General features: G+C 42.1%; 1 protein-coding gene across 1 annotated transcript in view; it reads right to left on the bottom strand.

Moving 5' to 3' along the window:
* IQGAP2 (IQ motif containing GTPase activating protein 2) overlaps positions 1-21,085 on the bottom strand; it is a 273,778-nt gene that overhangs the window by 101,803 nt on the left and 150,890 nt on the right. Inside the window, exons 6-10 of the mRNA XM_026498758.4 lie at positions 9,803-9,870; positions 9,087-9,200; positions 8,258-8,436; positions 5,962-6,049; positions 1,696-1,859 (exon numbers count right to left, since the gene is read on the bottom strand). Of these exons, the coding sequence (XP_026354543.3) occupies positions 1,696-1,859; positions 5,962-6,049; positions 8,258-8,436; positions 9,087-9,200; positions 9,803-9,870 (613 nt within the window). The remainder of the gene's footprint in view (positions 1-1,695; positions 1,860-5,961; positions 6,050-8,257; positions 8,437-9,086; positions 9,201-9,802; positions 9,871-21,085) is intronic.

Below are 21,085 nucleotides of genomic sequence, written 5' to 3'. Positions count from 1 at the left end.
GAAGGTGTAAAATTACAAGTAAAAAAGCAGGATGGAAACATCTGAGGTCCACCTCCACTACCCCTTCTGGTAATTGTCCACAAGTATCTCACACGGTATTCAGCAAAAGGATAAGGGAAAACAGAGCAGCAGCGGGGCTGGACAACCTCAGGCTGACCATTGACCAGTTAGGGGTGAATAGGGCTGGGCTAGAGTGTGAGTAGCCTTGAGCTTCAAAGCTGGTGGTGCAGGAGAAACCATTAATGAAAGAACTTAAGTGCAATTTCCGAAAATGACCTCTTTTTCTTTTATTACAAATTAATATCTTTCTATTTAGAGAACAAGAAGTTTTGGTAAGCAAGAATAAGAAAACAAATCTTCCCACCCAAGCCCTTTCGTGTATATCCTTATTTATTCTTAATTCATACAAACATTTGCAGAGGTTTTTTTCAACAGGATTTTCATATTATGAAAACCCCTCTAGATAATGACATTTTAATCTCATTTTTTCCCACTGGATATTAGCGCGGCAATCTGTTGTTAAACACGTGGTTTGTTTCTGGCTTCTCAGTATTACAGAATATGTTGTGAAATAATCCCCGTGAACACAACTTTTTGATTCGTATTCTTCAGGCTCTTTTCCTCGCACTATAACTGTCAGGATAACGGGTGAAAGACCTGCGTTCACGTTACTGAGACCATCCTCCAGAAAGGGTGAACCATTCATGCGTCCATCGGCTGTGCAGGCGGTGCCCGCTGCCCCAAATTTATGCCTACACTACGCTGGCTCTCCCAATGCTACCAATCTGAGTTCCCAAAATAACTGTATTTGAATTTACATTTACTTCTGATTGAGTTTGAACACTTTTGCTCTGTGTCTGTCATTGTGTATGCCGATTTTTGTGAATTGGCTCTTCATGTTTTTGGCCTCCCTTCCTCCCTCTCTTTCATGGAACAGTGACCCGTTTCCCATTTTTAAGACCCAACGTTCTTCTGCATTTCCTTAGAACTTCAATTTTTTAAGTAACTTTGTACGTTCAACTTTTTATGTTGGGACATTATTCTGATATGTGTAGTGAGGTCGTGTTTTCTTTTTCAAATGGTTAAACGCTTGTAAGGATTTCATTCTTTTCTTTACCTTTTTGAAATACTAGCGCTCTCATATATTTAATTCTTGGCTCTGCTTCCAGGACTTTTTATTCTGTTCCATTGTTTGGGTTAATCCTGTACTAGTACACATAGTTTAAATTACTGTAACCTTATCTATTACTGTTTAATACCATTTGTGTATTAAGCAGCATTCAATTTACAAACATTAAAAGTCATGGTACTGATGTTCTTCATTTCTAGAAATGCAGACTCATAGCTAATTATTCTGTATTAAAAAACATGACAGATTTTTAAAAAATTTCAGTACAGTTAAAAAATTATCCAAAGTGCTTCAAAAGTTAGAGAATAAGATAATAAAAACAACTTGTTTGCAACGTGTATTTGTGTAGAATGCTGCCTGCATTTCCTAACTACGTAGACTCTTTATGGAGATGAAAAGCAGGAGTTAGAGAGGAAGGCAGCCAAGGACGTGGTACAGGGAGGCCAGGGGAACGGGGATTGGTACAAGTTAAAGACTCTGCATCCCGTTCACCTTTCCTAAACAGCCTTCCTCATAGCTCTGACTCAGAATTGACATATTCGTAGTTGGGGTCCCCTCAGACTTACCATGGCATTCTGTTTCTGGAGGTTGAAAAGTTCATTCTGATACATCACAGCAGCAAAGGGGTAAACAGCAGGCAGCTGGGCCTCCGGTCTCTTCAGTGCAAGCAGCGTATTCTCGGGGTCACCTTCCCGAATGACAGCATTGATGTGGTCCACGGCAGCAAGCCCTGAGTGGGGATTGGGGGTGTCACAGTCCGTCAGAACGTCCACTTTTTCTACTACTGTTTGCCCCAAGCATCCCATCTTTCCAAGGACTAGAATCGACGCAGTCCCTTTCCATGAACTCTGAAAAGCTGCAGCTGGAGGGCAGGCAAAAATTTGAAGATGGTAGCTAAGTAACTGGAGGTCAGTGCAGTCCTTGGAGAAAGTCGCTAAAAGGGCCTCAGCACTGACAGAGCTGGAGTTATGAGATCACTCCTGTCTAGCATGACTTCCCTACGAAATCTTGCCCTTCAGGATCAGCTCTGGTCTGCCCTCTTCCACTGTTCTAGTCCTTGAGGATTTCACACCTTGGGGAACCCCACAGTATTTAGAGCTGGGCCGTAAAGATCCCATAAGCATTGTTCTTGAATGTTCCTTGTGTATTAGTACTGCCTTTGCAAGGAGACTGAAGGTATGTGAACGCCCAAAGCCAGACTTGCCCCACTGCTGTATCCTCCCTCTGAAGCCGCACCCCTGGAAACCTACAGTTAGCACTAGGAGTCAGTGCTGCTTGAGGCTGATGGGATTTTTCTTGCGCGCTCTCTCTTTTTAAAAAAAATATTTTATTTATTGATTTGAGAGAAAGAGACAGAGAGAGCATGAGTGGGGGGTGCAGAAAGAGAGGGAGAAGCAGACTCCCCGCTGAGCAAGGAGCCCGATGTGGGGCTCGATCCCAGGACCCTGGGATCATGACCTGAGCTGCAGGCAGCCACTTAACCAACTGAACCACCCAGGCACCCCTTGATGGTATTTTTCTCAGAACATTCTCCCTCATATCTTGTGTTCTGTGAAGTATGATTTTTAAGAAAAAATCATTTCAGATGTGTTTTTTAAAAAATATTATAACCAAAATTCCTATGATTAAATAAGTCTGTGCCAGTATCACTTCACCTTAAAAAACAAAAACCCGGACCACAGAATGTGTTGGCTTACATTATCTGATCAGATCGTAAGCTCCGTGAGATCTCTACCAGTTGCAATGTTCAGATTATGAAGACCTGAATTGTATTTTATTTAGTTAGTTACTTATTTACTTATTTCTTGAGAGGGGCAGAAAAGCAAGGTTTATTGAGCGATAGTAAAGTTTATTGAATGATAGAGTACAAAGCTCCCAAAAGGGAAGAGACCCCAGAGGGTTTCCCAAAACCTGAATTTTAAAAACCAAACTGAGGGTAGATTTCTCATAGTTTTCAGAAAACAGGAAGAGAACTGCTGACAACTGGGAGAATGAGCGATTGACTCTGCCAGCAGGGAACAGCAAACTGGACAGAAACAGCAGCATTTCACTCCATAAAGAAGGTTTCGGGGGCTCCTGGATGGCTAAGTCAGTTCAGCGTCTAACTTTTGATTTCGGCTCAGGTCATGATCTCAGGGTCGTGGGATTGAGCCCTGTGTCAGGCTCTGTGCTCTGGGCGTGGAGCCTACTTGGGATTCCCTCTCTCCCTCTCCCTCTGCCCTTACCCCACTTGTGCTCTCTTTCTAAACAGATAAAATCTTAAAAAAAAAAAAAAAGTTTCAGGATAGCAGAAATAACACAGACCCACAGATTTCTAGAGCTTTTCAAGGATTAGTTTGTCTCCCTAATACACGACTAGATTGCAGCTAAGATTGCTCTAACCTTTTAAACAGATGACAATTTACCTTCTGTAACTCATTCACAAGGAGCTACCCCTCCATAACCTTTCTCTTGAGACACATCATTCAACAGCAGGAAATACTTACAGCCAATGCAATCCTCTTAGTTACACCCACAAAAAACTTCAATGTATTCTAAAGGACTCTTAAGAACCCAAACCTATTTTTCTGTTCTAAGAATTGATATGTCCAACAAAAAAAAAAATCCCAGAAAGGTCGGTCAGTGGACATTCGTGTCCTCTGCTGTTCTGTGAAAGTCACCCACAGCCTCTCAGCTGTGTCTGTCATTATTTTGGATAGGATCCTGCTTCCTCTCTGAAAACTCCATTATGTGTTTGCACCACTGGATGGTAAGAGAGTACCAGAAAATCATACCCTTAAGACACTCTTTATGAACCATTTCTTCTAAAAAAAAAATAAATAAAGTGAGCTCTCCCACTCTTTTATACTCTGCATTTAACCAAACTTCCAGCCCTGGTCTTAACAGAATATGTCTTGTAATGAATGGAATGCATGGGCCAAACCCAAAGTTAAATGACTGCAGGTCAGACAAAGCTGCAGCCTCCACCGACAGATCTGGTGACACTGCTGTCAAAGCTGTCCCTTATGTCACTTCTCTGGCTATTATGCACACAGACACCTTAACATTTTAGTATAATAACCTACAGGGCAGAGAAAAAGCTTGTCAAGTAGCTATACTCGTATATTTTAAAGCATACAGTTGTCTTACTGTCATGTCACTGATTAAAATATACTTGAGGGTTTTTTCAAGACTCTTCTGAGTTCTACTCAACTATAAATTTTCAGATGGAGAGAGAGAAAAAACGTCAGAATCATCATGTTCTCCACAGTTAAAGCCATCGAACACGGCAATGCCCTTCATAATTTAAGCTGGTCATGCATTAGTGCAAATCCTCTCGTACTTTTTATTTAAAAATGTATAAGCAACGTGGCATTAAATCTGTGGCCAGGAAATTATGTCAGCAAGTATTTAAACATTTATACAAGGCATTTTGTTTAAAATGAAGAAGAAACCTGTGTTAGTGGTTATAAACTTTTCAAAAATAAAGGATGGCAGAAGGCTACGGAATCATTTCTTCACCAAGTGTATGGACCTCAGCTGTCTTGCTGGCAATATTAATTTCTTCCTGCAATTCATTTCTGTCGAGCGTCACGAAATTCTCAGCTTTCCAATAGAGCAGAAAGAGAAACTTAGAGTTGTATTTCATGTGTCATCACCAATATGTTCAAAATTGAATAAGAATAAAAGAAGAGGAACTTGCATTCCACAATGTTAAGGTGTTCCCTTAAAAAAAGTTACTGGGGAGCTCTCAGCAGTTTTGTGTGTGAGGGAAATTCTCAAACCTACTCAGATGTTAACTCCTAGATATTTACATCAATTTTCTCAGGGCCTCCTTGATTAGTGTTTGAACCCTTTGGGTAGGTCTCTACAAGGACCTGGGAGCAAACTTCTGGGTAAAACCTATAGTTTCTTTGAAGGTGTTCAGAACATTCAAAGATCATCTATGAGGTGGAATCAAAGACGAAGTTTGGAGTGCTGTAATTAGTGGATACTCCCAAGTTTAAATTTGACAGATGGTTCACAGGCTTTAGTAAAGGGGCTAAATGGCCTTTCAGGTATTCGTTTTTTGTGTATATACGGGCTCTTTAGGTTGCCCTAGGGGAAATAAATGTCAAGTAGAATTCCTTACTGCCTCAAGTAAAACCAAATTTTATTAGAGAGGGAGAAAAGACTGCTAAAGAGACTAGTCTCTCTGACCTTGCATAGGCTCATTTTAATTACCTGAGCTTTCTGTTCCTTATAGTCACACAACAGACACAGGTACAGAAAGGAACTGAACTGTGAGACTCCATAGAGGTTCAGGGACGTGGGATTCGAACCTGCCACGGTGCCATTTCATTGGCCTATCCAGTCTCACTCACGTGCCAAAAAACTATACGAGCTGTAAGAAAATAATTCTTACCAACTGCAGACTAAGTAATTAAGAGCAGCGGCGTCAACAATACCTTTTCGATTCCAGTCAAACACTGTCACATAATCATGGGCAAGAAATAACAATCTTTAAGTCATAATCTTTTACTAAATAGCTTTCCATATCAGCCCAATAAGGGATAGGTTCAAAATACGCCATGCATACACTGTACCTACGATAAAACAGGAAGGGATAGCTAAACTAGCTTCAAGACACCTTGAGATCCTTGGCATGAGCAAGGGGACAAGATCGCCCAAAATTTCCATGGAAAACTGCCACACGATGCACCACTATTAAGAATAACACTGGCGTTGAGTGGAATTTTCATCACATAAGGCAGTTTTACAAGGATACCAGTTGAGAGTTTTGGTGAGATTCTGACAAGGACAATTTGCGTCTTCTGACAGTATCCATTTCCTTCACACAGTCCATTACTTACTGTTGACTTTATTGATGTTGCCTTGGATTTCTGCTTGGGTCAGCAGTTCTTCATATGCATCTCTTTCTTCTTCTGAAATACAGTTATTCTACAAAACAAAGTCTTTACTGATTCCTGAGGTTAAATAAAATGTTCCCAAAGCTCGCTATTCAAAAGCAAAATGCAAAGAGTGAGAAGAGCCGTTTACTTATATTCATTTGAATTCAATATAAGCATTGAAAAGTGCTTGCTCTGTGCAGGGCACCAGGGTTAGATACGCCTGGCAAAGATTACACAGACGAACAGCGGCCCCGGCGACTCTCTGAAAGGGCCCGATTGTCTAACGTGGCAAACATCATGCTGGACCACTTGACCATACCGCCATTTTGTAGATGGAAGTCAGTGGAATGTTGGCAATTTCCTTTGATCCAGTCTAATAAAACTGACACCATAAATAACAAATATACATAGAATACATTTTAGAGGAGAATTGCATATTCTCCTCTCAAGTAACACTTGAAAAAGAGAAAACAATTGAGGAGGGCTTGGAGGAACAGAGCAATTATAAAGGCAGAGTGGGAAGCAGGATGGAGACCACAGGATTGGGTCACAAAGGTGAGAGAGCTTCGCACGCTGGGCTACAGCCTAGTGTATAGGGTTAGCCAGAAAGATGGGGAGCTGGGCGGGCATTCCAGAGGCTTTTTAAAGCCAAGCGAAGGACCTGTACTTAACTCAGTAGGCAGTAGGGAGCCCAGGGAGCTTTCGGGGGCTGACATCCGATCTGTAAAGATTAATTTTGCAACCTCTAGGTCCGAGGGGGGTTGGCTGGCAGAATGGGAGGAAGCAGGGCCACCTGTGAGGAAGGTGAGCAAAACACTGAGGCATGGTGGGGGCGGGGGCAGTGCTGGGGCCAGAGTGGTAAGACTAGAAGGTGTGGGACAGATGTAAGCCTGGCAAGAAGAGGCAATAGAATGCAATGAGGGATAGGATACGGGGGTGGGGGGACATGGACAGAGTTCTGAAACATCGTGGAAATCATTTCAGAGGCAAATCAGCATGGGCACACGTGTGAGAAGGGCAGGGTAGAAACAAGCACTCTCGGGGCGCCTGGGTGGCACAGTGGTTAAGCGTCTGCCTTCGGCTCAGGGCGTGATCCCGGCGTTATGGGATAGAGCCCCACATCAGGCTCCTCTGCTGGGAGCCTGCTTCTTCCTCTCCCACTCCCCCTGCTTGTGTTCCCTCTCTCGCTGGCTGTCTCTATCTCTGTCAAATAAATAAATAAAATCTTTAAAAAAAAAAAAAGAAATAAGCACTCTCCCTACTTGGTGAAGGGCAAGGCCCATGGGACAAAGAGATGAAGTCGTCTGGAGGAGCATTCGAGGGGCCTGGTATCAAGCTGACAGCTGATTTCCCCAGCAAGTGGATGAGCTTGTCTGAGAAGGAACAGAGACAGAAGTGACTCCAGGTCAGACCTTAAAGAATCCCCGTAGGCACAGGGAGGATGGAGAAGAGCCGCTGAGAGGCAGAGGAGGACTGTGCCCTGAAGCAGCAGGGGAGCCCGCTGAGCAGCCAACCTGAGGCAGGTGGGCGGGGCGGGGCAGGCGGGGCAGGGTGGGACAGGTGGGGCGGGGCGGGGCAGGGTGGGGCGGGTGGGGCAGGCGGGGCAGGGCGGGGCAGGCGGGAGGGGCAGGGTGGGGCGGGGCAGGTGGGGCAGGCGGGGCAGGGTGGGGCAGGCAGGCGGGGCGGGCAGAGGCCACCAGGTGAGAGAAGGCAGTAAGAGCAAGTGGGAAGTTTTGGTAATGGAGCTGAAGCTGACACAGCAAGAGCCTAAGTAGGAGAAAGATGGCCAACAAGAGCTGTCCTAAGTAATGCTAGACAGGAAGGCAGAAGTCAAGGTCAGGCTGCCTCGCAGAGGAGGGAAGGCGAAATATGAGAGCGACTTCAAAAACATCAGCTCTCAACTTCACCACACCGAACCATTAACCTCTGTTAATCAATCTACAGGTAACTCGGCTAATACAAGGTCTGCAGACGATGCCCAACAAGGGACGATCTTGAGCCATTACTTTCACACTTCCCAGGTAAGTCATAAGTTTACAACATGACTGTCAATCCTTGTAACCCGTAAGAATAAGCATAAAAGGAAACCTCTTTTCTTTACATAGTGCGTGGTCTGCTTTTACCCCCACATTTCACCCCAGCCAACTACCTATGGCTACAGAGATCACTGCCAGGTGATTTAAAACGATCACTTTTAACACCAAGGCTTCTTCAAACTAGCTACTCAGAGCTGTATGACTGAGAATCTAATTAATACCTTCAGTCTTGCATTCTCCTCTTTCCTCTTCTTGGCTTCCCAGAGTTCCTTCTGGTATTCCTGTGCAAGGCTGTCATCTACTAAAGTTAAAACTGCGTTTGGGTTTCTTAGCGTTTTAATGGTTTGTTCTGCTATTCCTTTTTCAATAGCTTCATTAATGGCTATAACTGCAGCATGCACTGAAAAGAGGGGGAAAAAAAAAAGATTTTCATGAGCCAAAGACAACATGGAAAGTTGCACAGACACAGCGTAAACGTAAGCAGTTTTACTTTCTTCTCTGGCTTCCAGTTATAAAGGCCAGAGAAGACCCCCGAGACACTTCACAGAGCACCCCTCTGACAACCTCTCCACCTGCCCATCTCACTTGGGTCCTGTCTCAGCATCTGCCCTGTGACCTCTATGAATTTATGAGTGGCTAAAATGAACCAAGAGGTATGTCAACCCCCAGGGGCTGACAGGGGATGTGGACACTGTTAAAGTACCAGTTTGTTTCCAAATGATACTGGCAATTGAACTTGCAACACAGAAGGACAATATAGCAATGTACTCTACCAATAAAATCTGATGACGCAAAAAGCAAAGACATATTGTGACTAAAGGTATTTATGAAAACTTTTAATTCACATTGCACAAGTACATGTGTAAAGTCTAAATCAATTACAGGGTTATGTTCTCATATGCTCAACTTAACCATCTACAATACATCCAATAAAAACTTCGAAAGGGGGCTGAAAGTATCTTCTAAATATGCTCCTTCTTGGAACGGACATCAACAAAGTGTAGGTTAAGTCTCAAGTCAACAGTAAGCTCTGATTTTAAATAGACTCACAAGCAGCTTCATCCACTGACAGTTCATTAGCCAGAATACCACCTATTTTGCTGAAAGATGGCATTTGTATTCCATATTTCTCAAGTTCCTTTCTCATATTACTAATTTCCTCCTCTGAAAAAGAACAACAACAACAAACAACATCAAAGAAAGACACAGAGATGGAAGCAGGAACGAATATATTCACATCAAGAAATGTCTTCACCCCACAGTCTCGCTCCCAGAAACGTGAGGCTTATTTTTCTGAATAAGGAATATGAAAGGGGGCATCTGGGTGGCTCAGTCGGTTAAGTGACCAACTCTTGATTTTGGCTCAGGTCATGATCTCCATGCTGGGTGTGGAGCCTGCTTAAGATTCTCTCTCTCCCTCTGCCCCTCCCCCCTGCACGTGCATGCTCTCTAAAAACAAATAAACAAAAAAAAGAAAATTAAAAATGCCATGCCATTATTTAAAAAAAAAAAAAAGAGAGAGAAAAAAGTGTCTTCATCAAGAAGGTGGGGCACTTCTAAACAAGAACCTGAGGAAGAAGTCAGCCTATTTCTCATTTCACCAATATGGGGAAAAGGAAAACTGGTTGAATACAAACAAGATAGTGATGTTTTCTCCTCTGATCAATATAGAGGAAAAATGGGAATCGATGCTATCAAAAGGAAAACAAAAGTATTGATACATTTTTCTTAGTAAATGATAATGTAAAAATCATAAAGAGTAGTACCTGTGAAGTCTACTTTTCCCAACAAATCCTGGATCTGGGGTGCTATTCCTAGTTTGAACAGGTATAAACTGAAAGACAGAACATAAAATCATCAGTTCAGAAGTTTGATCATCACACATCTTAGCATAAAAAAATTACTTAAGTCCTAAGGGTTTTTTAGTTAAGAAAGACCTAAGAGATTATCTCATCTAATCCATTCATATTATAGATGGAGAAACTGAGGTAACACAGTCCCTGGTGGAGGGGGACTACAACCATAGTCTAAGTCCCAAAGACCGGTCTGCTTTAGAACATGGCATTTCCGTTGGGTCAACTAACTCTCTACCACCCATTTGTAGGGAGAATAAGAAACAAACCTTATACAAAATAGCCAGTAATAAATCCAGCGAACATTTCTGTCGATACTCCTTCTATGATTATTTTGTTGAAAGTACAGCTCAAATTATATATTCCTTTTCGATACTCCTTTAAGTACCACACACCCTTTGAAGACCTATTTGTTTTACATTTTCTGAAACAAATAAATAGAGTGGCGAGACTATCAGCAGATGGGGTGATAAACCACAATATGGGCATACGACTAAGTGGAAGATGGAGAATAAATTGTGTGTGTGTGTGTGTGTGTGTGTGTGTGTGTGTGTATTTAAAACTCCTTAGGAAGTAACAATGGCACGCACTAACCTATCCATAACTTGACAAAAGAGCAGAGGGCTGGCATCTAAATTTTACCAAATGTGCAAATATATGGTTATATGGCTTTCCCCATCTAATCACTGAAGTACAGTTTCTTTCCATGATGATCCTAACTTCCTTACCCCCAAAGAGTAATCCTATAGACCAACTAAAAAAAAAATCTGTATTCACTTTATTATTTTTTATAGGTTTGTAATTTATGAGATTTTAAATAGAATTTAGAAATTATACAATAAGAGAAAATGAACTAAGAATGATTTCATTGGCTCAATATATTTCAAGATCATCACTTCAGATGCTGAGGTGAGATGCACCTGGGGAGATTATAAAATGCATAAAATTTCATTGAAGTTCAAGATCAAGCCTTTTCAAATGGTACTTGATGCTGTCCTGCCAGCTGATTGGGTTTCCCGGTTTCTAGATCCTTCTGAGCAACTAGTACAGACATGGTTTATGGCAATCAGGAGACACTGAGTGCTTAGCTGAACCTAAGAATCCGCTGAAGGGTGTGACCTTATTTTACCACCAATACATGACAATGCCACTTTCTTTGCCTGCTTACCACAGAATACTAGCAAAGAAAATCCTGCAATGGGATAGGCTGGTGATGGGTATTAAGGAGGGCACGTATTGCATGGTGCACTGGGTGTTATACGCAAGTAATGAATCATGGAACTTTACATCAAAAACTAGGGATGTATTGTATGGTGACTAACATAATAAAAAAATATTATTATTATTAAAAAAAAAAAGAAAATCTTGCAAATCTGATAGCCAAAAACATTACGTCTGCATTCCCTTTTGTTAGTTGTAAGGGTAAACATGTTTTTAGACACAAATTGTTCCATGTCTCTTTCTTCCAGGAAATGCCTATTAATGAATTTTTGAATTTTAAATATTTTTTTGGGGAGGCAAGTTTACCTTTCTTTGGTTTCCCCCCTTTTCCATCAAAACCACAACCAAAGAACAAAGAACAAATGACATTTTAAACATATGGTAATTGTAATTTTAGTACTAAATTCCAATACGATTTTCGTATCTTACCCACAGGTGGAAAACATATTAGACTCTGAACATTCTTCAATATAAAATAGGCATTATGTATTCATAACTCAAAGCTAGAAAGATGGGATACATTCCTTAGTTTAAATTCTATGTCTTTAGAGATTATCAGGGATATAAAACTATTTACACAGCCTCTGAAGACTTTATTACCAAAGGTTCACTCCAAACAAGTCATTAAAACTAGAAAGCTGACATTTTCAAAACTATAATATTTTATGAACCACTTCTCAACTCATTATTACGTGGAAAAAATATTCCTGTTAAAAGGGAGCCCATATCATGCGGAACAAATGAAATGTCAACCTCTTCAACTGTTCCTTTGTACTAACAGATATTACAAAATTAAACAGAATTAAATGGATAGGTATGGCAAAACTGCAAAAGAATTCTAGGAAAATAAAAGCCACACATTAAGAAATGACAAAAAATCATCCTCCAATTTCTTTCATAGTATCTGATTTACCTCTTTCTCTTCTCTTTTTACAACTAAATTAAAAAATATACATGAACTAATCTACAAAGAAAATAGAAACAATTTAATGGGAGAAATTTTGAAAATGTGACAATAAAATTTAAGTAGGAGGCATCCATAAAATGTCTTCTAACAACCAATTTTCTATCTATAATTAAAGTGTTTAACGCTGTGTGGGGGGGGGTTTGTTTGTTTTTAAGAATTTTTATTTATTTGAGAGAATGAGAGAGAACAAGCAGAGCGGTGTGGAGGGGAGGAGAGGCAGAGGGAGAGGGAGAAGCAGACTCCCCACTGAGCAGGGAGCTGGATGCATGCGGGGCTCCAACCCAGGACCCTGAGATCATGACCTGAGCCAAAGGCAGATGCTTAACCAACTGAGCCACCTGGGTGCCCCCCTCCTTTTTTTTTAAGATTTATTATTATTATTATTTTTAAAGATTTTATTTATTCATTTGACAGAGAGAGACAGCCAGCGAGAGAGGGAACACAAGCTGGGGGAGTGGGAGAGGAAGAAGCAGACTCCCAGCAGAGCAGGGAGCCTGAGGCAGGGCTCGATCCCAGGACCCTGGGATCACGCCCTGAGCTGAAGGCAGACGCTTAACGACTGAGGCACCCAGGCGCCCCTAAGGTTTCATTTTTAAGTAATCTCCACACCCAACGTGGAGCTCGAACTCACAGTCCTGAGATCAAGAGTCGTACTATCTCCTGACAGAGCCAGCCAGGTGCCCCCTCCAGTTTTCCTCTTTCTTAATGTTATCTTTTTTTTTGTTGTTGTAAGCTTAGGTATTCAATAAGTGATGAGTTGAATAAATTACCAATAGCACCTATTTTAATATTGTCCTTTATTCCTTGGCTGGCACGTCTTCTTGTTGAATCTAATGCCACTTTCAGAGGTTGGTTTCCCTCAACTGTCTGGCATTCCCTGATCTGGGGCTCATCGTGGGGCTTGGGACTTGCTTTTTGCCATTGTGGACCACAGGTTCCCATGACAGGAGCCAGTCTTAGGGAGACCACCTGGGAACATGGGGCTGACACCATGAGGGTGCCCATGTCTTGCCTTCTCACATTGGGGCTTCCGGGGTAACGCTGGCTTTGGGATCTTTTTTTCTGGATTGCTTGTAGCAAGCCCCAGGGCAGCTCCTTGCTCTGCTGCACCCTGTGATTTCTGGGCTGTGGTCTTCTGTCTTGTTTCTCAGTCAATCCCACCTTGTCTGTGTGGTCAGGGGATGGCATCCTTTCTTACTGGGAATGATTTTTTTTTTAATTACTACTTTAGTAATTTCATCTCAGTTGTTTTCACATTTTTTCCTCTACTGATCCATTCATTTAATTACTATGCATAGGATATCTACTCCATAAAAAATATTTTTCTCTGCCACGCTGTTCCTAAAATAAGAGCGTTTAGGCTTCCACAAAATATAGGTTTGTTGGTAATAGGAATTATAACTATTATACTAAACAAAAGTGCTAATTTTCCCCTGTGGTACTGAAGAAATTGGGTGACTATTTCCAATTACACTTTCTACTTCCCCACTGCTCGCTGTAATACTAACATAAATCCTACAATAAGCCAACATCCTGGTTTAACTAAAAGTTACCACAAGGTGGTGCTGAGAAGTTACCTTTTGGATCAAACAATCTTGGCTTTTAACGCGATTTGAAATAAGAGATTTTCTGAAATTGGTATGGATCAGTTAGAAATCTCATTTGCACATACATACTTTCACCAAAAATGTTTAAATGTTAATGTATATTTTTTATCTGGCTTCAATTTTCAACATTTATTGCCTCCAGTGTTGAAGCTTCAATTATTAGCTTTTTGAAAAGCCCCACTTTTCACCGTGTGGGAGTTTTATAACGACTTTCTGCGTGGGAGGCACTTCCAACCAGATCACTCAGAAGGGCAGGTTACTGTGTACTCATCCATTCTTCCCATGCTGAAGAGAATCAGCCACAGCAGCCCACTCCTTCCCAAGCATTTAAATTCAAATGAGGCCATTCACTACCTGCAGCGCATAGGAAATCCAGAGTCTTGATCTTAAAAGAAGAGCCTGTCCAATATAAAAAAAACACCAATTTCTTGGAGCTCTTCGACACAACTTTTTAAGCACCTTTCGTGCCTAAGGGCCAATACAAAGTGCGAGGGCAATTCCAAAGGAAGCCAAGGACACGAATGTCACCATCGCTTAGCTTCCCCCAAATAAGAAAGTACTTGGTGTGAAATAGGGAGGCTCTTCTCACACCAGAGGGACAGCACACTCGTGTAGCTTAGAGGGGCCAGTTACAGAGAGGTTGCCCTGAGGTAGCAAAAGCCTCTCTGGCCCATGTGCTCCCATTTGTACAAACAGTATCAGTTCAAGTTCAGGAAGCAATACGGTAAAAAAACGAAAAACAAAAAACAAAACACCAAAAAACAAACCTATCAGGGCTTTTCCTACTACTTTCAATGTACACATTAAAAGGTGCAATAGTAATGAAATGCAAACTTACAAGGTAGGAGCTGAATTTATTTCAGCTTTTCTGGATCAGATCCTGTGCAGTTCACTTTATGGTGTGGCCTGTGAGATGAATGCTTACAAATCCAAGCCTCAGGCGAACCAGAAAGACCATGGGAGCAGCATCCTAAGACCCAGATCCTGGCTGCAAGACCGGCCCCATCTAGATGTGGAACTCTGAGCAAGTCACATAACCCACTGCTTTCAGTCCCCTCATCTCTGAAATGAAGACCTGGACAGAAGTAACTTCTCAAGGTCTTTCCAGTTTTGAGGTTCCACGATTTCGCATCTTAAAACTTCCTAAAATTAACAGCTGAGAGGCCTATGCTCAAGTTGGATGCTGTCTTCAGTTTTCTTGGTAGTAGGCAAACGCATGACTCCCTTCTGAGGCCAGTGACGAAGCCGGTAACAGCCCAGGACCCGGTGTCACACAGCCGAACTCTGCCATGTACTAGATGTGTGACCTTAGTCTCTCTGTACCTCAACTTCCTTCATTAGAAAATGGGATTATTAACAGGATGTACCACATAGGTATATGGGGAGGATTACATGAGATTGCACCTGTAAAGTACTTTGAACAGTGCCAGGCATACAATTGTTTGCTTTCATTACTACTATGATCCTTGTTAAATGATTCTGTCCTTTATTAATAACCAATTAATAATAATTAACAACTTCCTAAGAACTAATCCAGGAGTTTCTGCTTATTCAACACAAAGAACCTTTTACTATTTTCCCTCACGAGTACCATGTTTCAAATAGTTTCATCCAGAGAGCTAAATTATTTTTCCATCTTAATCATATACATTCCTGCCAGTATCATGTCAAAATCCAGTGTTCTTCACCTAATATTCAAGCAAAAATAAAAAGAATTCTGAGGCACCCTTACCAGCTAAAAACTTAAAAATATGAACTCCAGAGACTTAATTTGGCATCAGGGCTGTGTATGTGCTGTGTTCGGCGACAAGGCATGGCTCACGATCTCGAAGAGCTTACAATTGAGTTGGACAAAAAGATGGAGTCCTGATACTATTTCAGGATAGGAAGAGGAGGACACAGTATGGTCGAGAGTGTGGGGAGAATTTTGAACAAGGAGCGATTTGAAAGCTACATAAGGTATTATCATCCTTCTCATCTTAATCCCGAATACTGCCGTCTCCACATATCCCTCCTGAGACATAAACGCAGAACCTGCCCTCTGGGTTAGAAACTCTGTCTAGGGGGCGCCTGGGTGGCACAGTCGTTAAGCGTCTGCCTTCGGCTCAGGGCGTGATCCCGGCGTTCTGGGATCGAGTCCCACATCAGGCTCCTCTGCTGGGAGCCTGCTTCTTCCTCTCCTGCTCCCCCTGCTTGTGTTCCCTCTCCCGCTGGCTGTCTCTCTCTCTGTCAAATAAATAAATAAAATCTTTAAAAAAAAAAAAAAAAAGAAACTCTGTCTAGGAGGCTTATTTGTAAGTGCAAGCATGCTCTCTGCCAGACCCGCCATCAGTCTGGTATAAGCCAACAACCAGTTTGTTGTTGTTGTTTTTTAAAGATTTTATTTATTTGACAGCGAGAGAGAGAGCACAAACAGGGGGAGCAGCAGGCAGAGGGCGAAGCAGGCTCCCTGCTGAGCAAGGAGCCCAACGTGGGGCAGGATCCCAGGGCCCTGGGATCTTGATGTGAACGGAAGGTAGACGCTTAACCATCTGAGCCACCCAGGCATCCCATTAACTGGTTTTTTAAAAGGTTAAACCTCCTTAGGGCATAGAGCGTAAGACAAAGAGAGTTCTGGATCCAAGCCTGAGGGCCAGATACATAATTAACCTGGTAAGCAAGGCAGCTGCCTGCCTGCAGGTGTGCTGTAGAGGGGCCCTTCTTCCCTAAGCAGTCAGTGCATTTGGAACGACAACTGGTTAATCGGGAGTGGGGTCACCAGAGCCATTATCACAAATGCAAGCCCCAAATGTGTGCTATTGCGGCACCATCACTGCATTTGAAAACATGACTGCTGGGGCAGTCGGGCCATGATCTGCAGCAGGAACACCAGCCACGAAACAGAGGGGAGGCGGCTGATCTTCAGCCTGCTGTTGTCAGTGCCTTAATGGTCCAAGAAAGTTGGTACAGTAAGAAAAGCAGAATCCAGACCCCTAATCTAGGAGGGGAGATTATTTCATGTCTCGAAGCAGAAATAATTACGATAGGCCTTGAACATCCTGTTGTGACCACAAAGCAAGGATCTTTCCAATAATGTCAGGGACAAATGCTACAAGGACAAAGGCGCTGGCCCCAAAGAGCTCCCGCTGACCAAAGTAAATCAATCTGATCCATCAGAGCAGAAGATACCAACCCTGGTTAAGTGTGTGAAAGGCCAGGAGTTCACAACCATCATCAAAAGAGAATGGTACAAAGTGTACAGAAAGGAAATTATAATACAAATTGATAAAGTAAGACATGGATAATTGTGCTGATTTTAACAAGATGGGACATGTTATTAAAATACAGGTGCTTGGTTTTTTCTATATCTGTCCACGGAACATAGATATTTTTATACTCTTTATATTATACTTATACCGTAAGAATCAAAACCAGGAACTCTAAGCCAGAATGTCATGGAAAACCAAGGAAGTGACCTAAGATAAGAAAGGCCTAAAGAACACACAGAAACAGCCAGGTGGGAAGAGGGTCTGGCACTGACAGTCACATCATCATCAAGCAGACAGAGGATCCAGAAACACAGTCTGAGATGATCAATCAGCCAAATGAACAATCTACCGAAGAACATTAGGTAGAGTCAATCCTTCATCTCGTGGGTGAGAAACCTCTAGAATGCCCAACTAATTTCAAGAAAACATTCAAAAGGCATACCTAAGCTTTTAATAATGTTAACAGATCAGGCCAATACATCATTATGACAGGACAATGGGTTATGTAACACTGGCCAAGCGAGACTTAGGCGGTCAATCATTTCTGGGGGATGAGGGGGTGGGGGCCAGAATGAAAATAAAAACCTACCCGGAAGTCATATACTGAAAATTATAAAGGTCTAACTGATGCCTGGTAGCCAGGGTCTGACTCACCTTGGGGGAAGAAGCCAAACCCGGACCATGTGCCGCTTGACAACTGACCAGTCAGAAGCCAGATCTATAACCCAGGCAGGTGTGAAGGTCTTTGGTTTCTGGTGCCCTTATGATCATGTCAACTCTGGCTAAGGGTCAATATATTATAGTCCTGGGCTGAGTCAAAATTAGTGCATCAATAATTAAATGAGTGAAACTTGCAGTGTGGATCTTTCAGAATGGGTTTAAGTGTGTTAAGGTGGTAATGATACCTCCGGGTATTTCACCTGCCCTTTAAGGTATCTCAAGTGTCAAAATATCAGTCCTACTAAAATTTTTCAACTAATTTCATTTTTTATTTTTTTATTTTTATTTTTTAAAGATTTTATTTATTTATTTGACAGAGAGACAGCCAGCGAGAGAGGGAACAGAAGCAGGGGGAGTGGGAGAGGAAGAAGCAGGCTCCTAGTGGAGAAGCCTGATGTGGGGCTCGATCCTAGAATGCTGGGATCACGCCCTGAGCCAAAGGCAGACGCTTAATGACTGCGCCATCCAGGCGCCCCTAATTTCATTTTATAACCAATGTTTAAACACTGAACTGTTGTTTCATAAATTGAGCAACGAACGACATACAAAAAGTGTTCTTCTCCAGTTAAAAAATCATTAGCAGTAACTTGTTAGCAAGGCTCTCACTTCTTGAACTGGTTTCTTTTCATTGCAGACTTTCATACATTCCAAATGAAGCCACAAAAAGAAAACATGCCAATACACGTTTTAAGTGCAAATACACCAAAAGAGTCGCAATATACTGGTGTTGCCATAATGGGTACTTTAGCTAGCTTTTCCTTTGGTATATCTTCCAAGTTTCCCAATTTTTCCCACAATGGGAATTTAATATTTTATTTTAAATAAGAAAAAGGTAAACACTTCTTTGGAAAAAGAATGAGGTCACCTATCACTGAGGTGAGTCTTTCTACAGGAAGCAAAGTATGAGGATTTCCCCTGGGGCTGCTGTGCTCACACTCCCTGGTGGCATTTCACTGAGAGCATCAAGCTGCAGACAAAGGGAGCAATGAGTGGCAAGCAACAAGACCAGGGGCAGAAATAAGAGTGAAAACGTGAGGACCAGGCCAGAAAAGTGGAAAGCAGATACAAACAGGAAGCAAGGGTGAAAGCCCAGAGGATCTTAATGAGGTTGTTAAGGCCAAATGAAGAAGACAGGGAATAGAAGACAAGTTGGCAGGACTGGGAGCTAACACTGCAGATCACACCAGGCCCGCGGGCTGGGGTAGCGGGAAGGCAGTGCCTGGGTACCTGGGAGATCTTTCCACCTGGTTTCTGATCTATACTCAGAACCTTTGACCTGCCCAATTCCCTGTCCGGTAATGATGACTTTCTACACCAGCCATGTTGCTGTATCCCCAGCCAGGATCTAATGGCCAGACACGTATGTGTTCATTTCCAGCATCACTTGTAATTATCCAGTGAGAGGGAACCCACTTACTGAAGGCTACCCAGCTCCCAAAGGTGTCTCGGTCAACAGAGCAGAGTATCAGCCTCATTTGAGTAACTGTATTCTAAACCATTGAGGGAAAACGTTTTGATAGAAAAAACTTTAGATATACTTGAGACTTCTCAGTTCTATACCAAGGAGAAGTCACGCGTACGTTTAGGACAGAGAAAAGTGAAGGAGATTCTCCCAGGGGATGCTGTGTATTAAGTCAACAGCTTAAAGGTCCTACCTAAGGTCAGATTTGGTGAGGGGCAGGCTCAAGAGGAATCTCTGGAATGAGTAATAGTAATGGAGACTTCCATGAGTAATTGCATGACTGCGAAAAGCAGTCCTAGAAAATATCACCCCAACATTCGCATACAAGTGGCAAGAGTAAGAAGTTGCCTTTTCTTCATTTCCCAAGCTGCTGAAGCCATTGTTGAAATGATCACAAACCATTTGTAAGCCTCAGTGCAGTTCTACATAATTTCTGTGGAAGAACAGTGACATCACTAGAAAGGAACTTAGCACACCATTTCTTTTTAAGCAGCTTAACATTAACACCCCAGGTGTCCGCACTGGGAAATCAACTTAAGCTTGTCCAAGATACTCCAAGAGCATGCCACAGATTTGGAGATTAGCACAACGATGGGTGGATGTGATCGTGACAATAATGAATGGGAGCTGGCTTAGCAGGTCACAAAAGCAGTACTAGGTGTAGTGTTAAGTGAACATTCTAAGCTCTGAAAAATATTTGACAAGGAATGTTGGGCAACACATTTGAAAATATTCCTCGAGACAAGCACTTTTGCACAGAAAGCTTTTAGAAACGCTGCTGGCATTATGATATACTAGCCACACATGAGGAGGCAGGCAGAGAAGTGATCCCGCCCTCAAACCCATTCTAAATTACTAGAATAAAAAGAAATCGCAGTAAGGCGCCTACATTTGGTATTTCTAGCAACTGCCATCTTCCAAAGAAATCTCATAAGTACCCATCAGGGGGAAAAGTCAAATTATATGACATAATCAAAATTCTTTTCTAGTAGGCCGCAGTGCAATGAATTATTGTAGAAACCTTTTCCTTTGGAGAGGAAAAGAGCCAGGAAGAAGTTAATATAAACCTCTACTCAGAAGACTCTGCCAGGAAAATGACTTCTAGTGATATAAACATAAGGCAGATGTTCTAGAAGAAATTTAAAATTTAATTAGACATGAAGTCTTCCAGCCATTACCTGCATGAATGCAAGATGACAGCCATAAACCGGATTTTTAGAATCATCTTTTTACCATCTAAAAATAACGTTTCTTCCAGGCGAGTAAGATAAAAAATGATCTGTGAACTAGCACAATTTAAGCGTTTTCAAAAATTAAGTTATCAAACAATTGCTTTAAATTAACGAACGATAGTATCTTGGGGCGCCTGGGTGGCTCAGTTGGTTAAGGTCCGACTCTTGATTTTGGTTCAGGTCATGATCTCAGGGTTGTAAGATTCAGCCCCGAGGCTGGCTCCATGCTGGTCATGAAGTCCGCTTAAGATTCTCTCTCTCTCTCTCTTTCCCTCTGCCCTTCCTCCTCTCCTTCTTTAAAAAAAAAAAAAATGAACATATCTCGATTTGACTAACTCAAAGCAACTCTTATGTTTCTTTTTTTTTTTTAAAGATTTATTTATTTATTAGACAGAGAGAGATAGCCAGCGAGAGAGGGAACACAAGCAGGGGGAGTGGGAGAGGAAGAAGCAGGCTCCCAGCGGAGGAGCCTGATGCGGGGCTCGATCCCAGAACGTTGGGATCACGCCCTGAGCCGAAGGCAGACGCCCAACGACTGAGCCACCCAGGCGCCCCTCTTATGTTTCTTCTTTACCCTTACAGTGCAAGTTCTATTGAGCAAAGTCAAAAGAAACTATCCTTATATTGGACTTCATTAGTTTATAATAAGAATTGAAGCAAAATGATAACTTAAGAGTATCAAAATTAAAATGACCATCAAAGCTGCCCATTTGATGTATTTTGGCTATTCCCTGAGATC

The sequence above is a fragment of the Ursus arctos genome, unplaced genomic scaffold (genome assembly GCF_023065955.2).
Source record: "Ursus arctos isolate Adak ecotype North America unplaced genomic scaffold, UrsArc2.0 scaffold_5, whole genome shotgun sequence".
Classification (NCBI taxonomy): domain Eukaryota; kingdom Metazoa; phylum Chordata; class Mammalia; order Carnivora; family Ursidae; genus Ursus; species Ursus arctos.
Note: the sequence above shows the minus strand (reverse complement) of the source record. Positions and strands in the feature narration are given on the sequence as shown.